General features: G+C 41.6%; 1 protein-coding gene across 1 annotated transcript; it reads right to left on the bottom strand.

Moving 5' to 3' along the window:
• Positions 1-783: 783 nt before the first annotated feature.
• inaC (inactivation no afterpotential C) lies at positions 784-3,824 on the bottom strand. The gene is made up of 11 exons (NM_057515.3): positions 3,437-3,824; positions 3,244-3,275; positions 2,995-3,189; positions 2,806-2,934; positions 2,588-2,744; positions 2,299-2,527; positions 1,847-2,244; positions 1,582-1,783; positions 1,334-1,522; positions 1,136-1,276; positions 784-1,074 (listed from the first exon to the last, which is right to left on the bottom strand). The coding sequence occupies exons 1-11, from the start codon at positions 3,712-3,714 to the stop codon at positions 922-924; spliced, it is 2,103 nt and encodes a 700-aa protein (NP_476863.1). The 5' UTR covers positions 3,715-3,824; the 3' UTR covers positions 784-921.
• Between the last annotated feature and the right edge of the window lie 2,752 nt (positions 3,825-6,576).

Here is a 6,576-nt window from a genome sequence, read left to right as displayed (position 1 = left end):
AGAGACAGTGGAACGTGTCTAAAAGCCGTGAAAAGTGCACGTAAACCCGCAAATTGCCGCTAATAGAGTGCAAACAGTTCTGAGCAGGATGTTGCCTTCGAAAAGGGAAGCTGCAAATCGTGGAAATTCATTTAGAACCAGGGCAGCGGAAAATAGCATTCGCCTTGAAATGCTTTTGACAGTCGATTAGATGAGCGCCCCAAATTAAAAATATCCGGGGAATTCCCGGTAGTGAAATTTCATATTAAAATGTGTCATAAGACATATTTGCCCTGGCACAGGAAAACTATTTGGCGACCCGTTAAACCGCTTTTCACCCCGTTGAATTTTACGCTCGACCCGCAAGATGGATTTGGGCAAAAATGTTCGAAGAATTTTCATCATACCCACATGAACGGCAATAAGTTGTGGCCTTGTGAGCAACTTTGAAATTCGACATACATAACTAAAAACTTTCAAGCCTGTTGATGAGTTTAGATTTTAACCAAAGTTGGCTAGTTAGCCCACTGGCAATCTTGAAACTTCCTGTCAGGGTTTCCTTGAGTGGAGCACACGCGGCGTATGCGTAACTAATTCAGGTGCTCTCGAGTGGTGAGTTTCCACAAAAGGATTTCCCCTTCCGAAAAGAGAGAAAGAGAAAGCAATCAGCTGCTGGTCCGGAACTTTCTCTGTTTTCTTTTACTATCTGGGCTTCAGAGGAAATGTTAATGTTAGTGGTGAAAAGCTGTCTCTTAAAAGAGAGAAAGCCAAAAGAAAAATCCACCCACTAAATATCAGAGCTTTAAGCGTTAAAGCTTTAATGAACATTTAGATGGCTTTTAGCGAAGGATACAATAAATAAATTTCGGTAAATTAACTTGCAAAAGCCTAGTTTTTCGAAGAAGCCTATAAACTTTTCTCAAAGCTTTTTTTTAGACCATTTTAAATGATGGTTATAAACTCGGGATTCATGAAAGAAAATCCGATAAAATCGTTCTGGTCCAAATTCATCATAAAAAGCTTGTCCGTTGGAGTTAAGTCCGTCTTCTCCTTGGTAAAGGCATCATCAAAGTTGCTTATATCCTTGCGATGTTTCTGAAATGTACCCAAGATTACAATAAAATGATTTCCTAGTGGGGCTCCTGTTTTAGCTTACAATCATTGGCTTAATAGGTGGCTCCATTTCGCATGCCTCTGCCTTATCCCAGTCCACATTCCGGAAGAAAGGATGCGTGGTAATCTCCTGTCTGGCATAGCGGCCTGCACCCAATCTATTGTTGGGCTTTTTGGTCAGGAACTTTGGAATACAAATCTATACCATTAGATTCATATGTTTTTGAAATCCAACACTTACGCTCGTTATTATATCCATGGCCTCCACGCTGAAATGCTTTGGAAACACCGCCTTCTTGTCCTTTATGTTCCTAAAGACAGTAGTTTCATCATCTCCTTCGAATGGAGCCTGACCTGCCATGAATTCGAAAAGCAATACACCAAAAGACCACCAATCAGCGGCGATGGAATACGGATCGTAGCTAACAATCTTAAATTATTTTTAAGCTGATTATTTTTACACTTATTTTTTTCGGCTGATTTACTTACTTCGGGAGCCATATAATTTGGAGTACCACAAAAGGTTCGTGTGGTCTGCCGCTCGGTAACGCCCTCTTTGCTCAATCCAAAGTCGACCAGCTTTACATGCCCCTCACCATCCAGCAAAATGTTGTCCAGCTTTAGATCTCTATAGATAATATCACGCTCGTGGAGGAAAAACAGAGCAATAGCCACTTCCACAGCGTAAAAACTAAGCACATAATATATAGAAGATTTCAAAATATGGTACTTGAATATAAATATTTGTACTCACATAGCCACAGACTCCTTGAACCTTCCATACTGCTGCATATGGTACATAAGATCTCCACCCTTACAGTACTCCATTACGAAGAATAATCGGTCCATAGTCTGGAAACATGAGTGCATGGAGACGAGGAAAGGAGGACGTCCGGATAGGGCTAGAATTTTCTTCTCATTCATTGGCAGCTCCATATCGTCCGTTTGGATAATGACATCCTTTCGCAGGACCTTCACGGCATACAGCTCATCCGTGCCACGACGCTCGGCCAGCAGGACTTTGCCAAAGGATCCCTTGCCAATAACTTTAACAAAGTTGAAATCAGCAGCTCGAATCATATCGCGTTTGCTCATATTATGCGGCATATCCTTGTTGTCCATGCGACGCTTTTCATTCGGACGACGATCGTGCTGAAAATCAGGAATATTAAATATGTGGCAAACTTGGTGAGGACATCCGCTTACCCTAACTTCATCCCTTAAGCGAGCTATATCATTAAAGGCATCCACACAGGGTATGTTATAATGTTCACCCTCCACTTGCGACAGAAACTTATACCAGCCATCAACTGGCTCCTTTTGCAGTTCCTCCAGGCTGAACGAGAACGATCCCATGAAATCATTGCGAGAAGTTCGATCCCAATCCCAAACCTCGATGAGCAAACGCTTGTCACGGTCCTGCGGCTGCAACTCACTAGGATTAAAGAAAATATGGTAAAGAGGTCTATTTAGAGGATTAGTTTTCAACTATTACAAAGTAAAAGTCTCGTTGAACACTGGATTGAGGTTTTTCTGAATGGTCTTGGTCTTCTTTTTGGTGCGCCCCGAACGGTCCGGATGCATTTGCACTGCAATATAGGGATCGCTAAACCCGTTGGTATCCATGGGAATGAGGTTAGCTGCCTCCTTAACTGCAGTATGAAAGAAACATTAATCTTTATATGGGCATATAAACTTTAAGTAATAACTTACTATCAACTTTCAAGTTATTGCCCTTAAGCTCGACGTATAGCAGTAGTTTACCCCTCACCTCGCTGATGTCCGCACCACACATCGGTGGCACTGTCTCCTGGCAGGCGTGATGCACATTTAGGTTGCAATCTGAAATATTTGGGTTAATAGCTTGAAAGCAATAGGACTCGAGTTTATTCAGGAATTTACTCTCGCACTTGACGCCCTGATGGGCGACTCCATGGAGCAGCAGTCCGCACTCGTCGCAGAATGTCGGTGTGGTGTAGGTGGTGGAAATCCAGCCGTGCTTCACCTTAGCGCAGTCGGCATCGAAGTCCGTGTCCTTGCCAGGACATTTGAACACCACAAATTTACAGCACTTCTGGTGAATGTTGAAGCGGCATTCTGCGTATGCAAATATTTTAAAAGATTTTTTAAATTGTGAACATTTCTACCTACCCTCGCACTGAAAACCTTGCTTGCCAAAGCCCCTAATCCCGGCACGAATCCGCGAATGCAACAATGCGAAACGGAAGAACAGCGAAAAAAATATAGAAAAAACAACGAAAAGTGTGTCAGCAACGAAGGCACTAATTAAATTAACGATGGGAACGCTGAGATGCCAGCAAAAACCGAAAACGAAATTTCTCACCAGATGAAATCCTTGCAATGACCGCAGTAGGTTGGATTCTTAAAGAATCTAACTCCGAAACGATGACCATTGACCATTTCGAGACCCTTTCGCTTCATCGCACCCTTCCTTAGACGATTCTTCATATAGTTGACGATATTTGCTTCGCCAGTGATCTCCAGTAGATTTCCTGGACCTTTGCCAGCTCCAGCCGCTGGAGCCTTGGCCCCTGGAGCGGCACTGGGCACCGAGGGAGGGAGCACAGTGGCCCCCGGTGTGGCAACAGCAGCCGCAGCCATTAAAAGATAATGTCAGGGAATTGGATAGCTAGTGAAGAGAAAAAGCTGACTCAGACCGTACGGTTTCAAGCCCGTCTAGAAACTGACCCGGTCGGTCAGGTGAAGACCCTAAAAGAAGCAACTTGGAAGCCAACAAAGTGCACACACAAAGTTGAAGGCAAGAAAATGACACAGAGTGATGCAAACGGGCGACAGTTTGGACTTATGCAATAGTGCATAAGACGTAATTTCATTCATAAATTTTCCAAATATGTATTTGTTCCTAGCTTATAGAAACCTCCTTATCCATATCTCATTATATTTGTGTAGACTGAATAAAAAATGTAATATAAATACAACATAATACTGCTCATACATATCAAAAAAAAACCATAAGAGAAATGTTTCAGAAAAATACCCTTCTGATTTAAAATTATTTCTGCACATGTAAAGCAGCTAAAAGAAAATAAAATATGTGTGAGTAAACACACGAATATTAAACGTTAATTATGCACATATCAAAGTGAATAATATTTTATAGCCTCTTTATTGCATGTTTTTTTAATTATTTAAAATCGGACATTTGTGGAACTATTTACCACAATTAAATTGTGCCTTTGTTAGCGTAAATCGGTGTTAAACAATTGTGTAATATTTGAGACTTTGTATGATTAATTTCTGTCAATTTCTAGGTACTTAATATATGTGTGCGCATTTTAAAAGTCAAATTTAATGCTTTTAACCATTTCATAACAATGAATGTCATGTCCAAAGCATCCTTACTACTAGTCCCTATAGATCTTACACAAGTTGCCATGCAACCATTTGCTCTATGCCTGGGTAATCAGCACTTATCCACGCTGATTCAGTTAGTTCGGCAGTTAGCCCCCATCGCAATTGTCCCCCAGGAAAAAGCACTCAACGACGTCCCGTCAATCGAACGGAGGACCGAAGAGTGAAAGCCAAGAACTCTCGTCTTTGGGCCCTTACCAGCGATAAGTGTAAACAGCTTGGGAAAGGTCAAGAAGGTGCTTACCTGGCCAGAAGACAAACATAATCATCATCGGAGCCATTGCTCCGGACAACTGCAGCTGTGACGTCAATGCAATAAAATTGGAAAAGTGGGCGAAGGGGTTTCGGAAAATGGTGATGTGCGAAAGCTTCTATGTGTGTGTGTGTGTGTATGTGTGACTATTGTCGATTGAGTATTTATACTGTGTGGCAGTTTTGATTAATTTATGCAATTGCTGGCAGGGCACGTTTTCCGTGAAAGAACCCCCCATTTAAGCGCCGCCCCTGCAAGCCAGCTGGCTTTCAGTGCAGGGCTAAAAATAGAAATAGAAAACGCAGAATTGAGCACAAAGTGCACACAGGACACAGAAGGACACGCTGGCTGGCAAGGCAAACAAAATACAAAATAAAAGCGGTTAGCTGAAATCCAAGCTGAAACAACTAAAAACGCTACCGAAAGCAGCGATGAAATGGGTTGGAAAATGCATTAAAGCGGAAATGTAGGACCTTTGTCGGGGAAAAATGCCATTAAAGCAGGTCCAAGTCAAAGTATCTAAGTATCTGCAGCGGCACGCGTATCTGTATCTCAGAAGTGCACTCAGTGAGTCGACAAATATGCACTCGCAGATTGCCCAGAACTACAGAACTGCACACCTGTCGGTTGAAAGGCATTGACAAGGGGGTTTCGGCGAGCAGAGGGAATTGCAAATAGATTTCGTTGCCGTGGCAGCTTTGGCTTTCAATTTACGTCATCATTTCCATGGCGTCGCCAAACAATTTTCCCCTCCATTTTTCCCTCTTGGCCATTTCACAAAAGCAGGCCAAGCCGCAAAGAGCCAGAGAGCCGCCTCTCAGCGTATAACACATTTTTGTTTAGCTTTACTTCCAGGTTATTTACTCTGACTTTACTTTGCATTACTTTTCTCTGGCTTCGTTTGCTTTTGGCCAAGGCTTTGTTGTTTTCCTTATTCTGTTGTTCGCCATTTCAACATTTGGCAATTCCGCTTGGCTACTTGTTAGCCGACCGTCTTGTTTTTGACCTGCGCCCTTAACACCTATTGATCTGCAGCGCACCTGTCGTGAGTTACTAGCTGTATAATGACCTTTGGACCATGGCATTTAAGATCGTTACTAGCCAAAAGCATTTGGATTGTAGTTATAGTTGAAGAAATGGCTTTAATAAAGGTAAAGAGATCACCAACTGGCAATCACTAATTTTACAATTATAAGTTTGATTTTAGATAGCCCGATTGTTTAGCATACGTTGACTTATTTTCTGAATAAAAAAATAAAAAAGAAAGAATTTTTAATTGATCTAATTGAAATGAAAACTGCAGTAATCATGGTTGGATCTAAAAATTATTTTTTAACTATCCTAAATTTAATAAAACTAAATTGGCACAGCAATTGTGACATTTAGAAGTGTATACAGTTAACATTTTAATTGCTACCTGCAAAATTCTCTTCTGTGAAATTGCGCCAAATTTCCACCAATTGACAATTGTTATCTTTTTAAAATGCAAATATATTCGTCTAAGCAACAAATCACACGTACACCTATATGGTGGTAAAAACCACAACAATTAGCCGAACAAGAGGCAAATGACCAACCATAATTAACAGTGGCCCATAAAGTTGAACGAACACAATTGTGCGAGCTGACAAAACCGCAACAAAACGGCAAACTGGACATTATCCGTTTGCCAAAAGGGGGATGAGCTGGAAAAACTGCCCTCAAACTTTGTGATTTGTTTATACGGCTCTCTCTCAGCAAAGTCATGACGTTTGGCCCTACGAGGAAAGAGAGATGGACAGTAAGGAAATAAAATAGACAGAGTGGCGGGGTAAACAACAAATTGCCAGCATGCTGAT

The sequence above is a fragment of the Drosophila melanogaster genome, chromosome 2R (assembly GCF_000001215.4).
Source record: "Drosophila melanogaster chromosome 2R".
NCBI lineage: Eukaryota > Metazoa > Arthropoda > Insecta > Diptera > Drosophilidae > Drosophila > Drosophila melanogaster.
Note: the sequence above shows the minus strand (reverse complement) of the source record. Positions and strands in the feature narration are given on the sequence as shown.

Coding starts and splice junctions, on each gene's coding strand:
- inaC (NM_057515.3), bottom strand. CDS start 3,714: ATGGCTGCGGCTGCTGTTGCCACACCGGGGGCCACTGTGCTCCCTCCC. Junction 2,528..2,587: donor TTCAACGAGACTTTTACTTT/GTAATAGTTGAA, acceptor CTTTAATCCTAG/TGAGTTGCAGCCGCAGGACC. Junction 1,784..1,846: donor TTCAAGGAGTCTGTGGCTAT/GTGAGTACAAAT, acceptor TTATGTGCTTAG/TTTTTACGCTGTGGAAGTGG.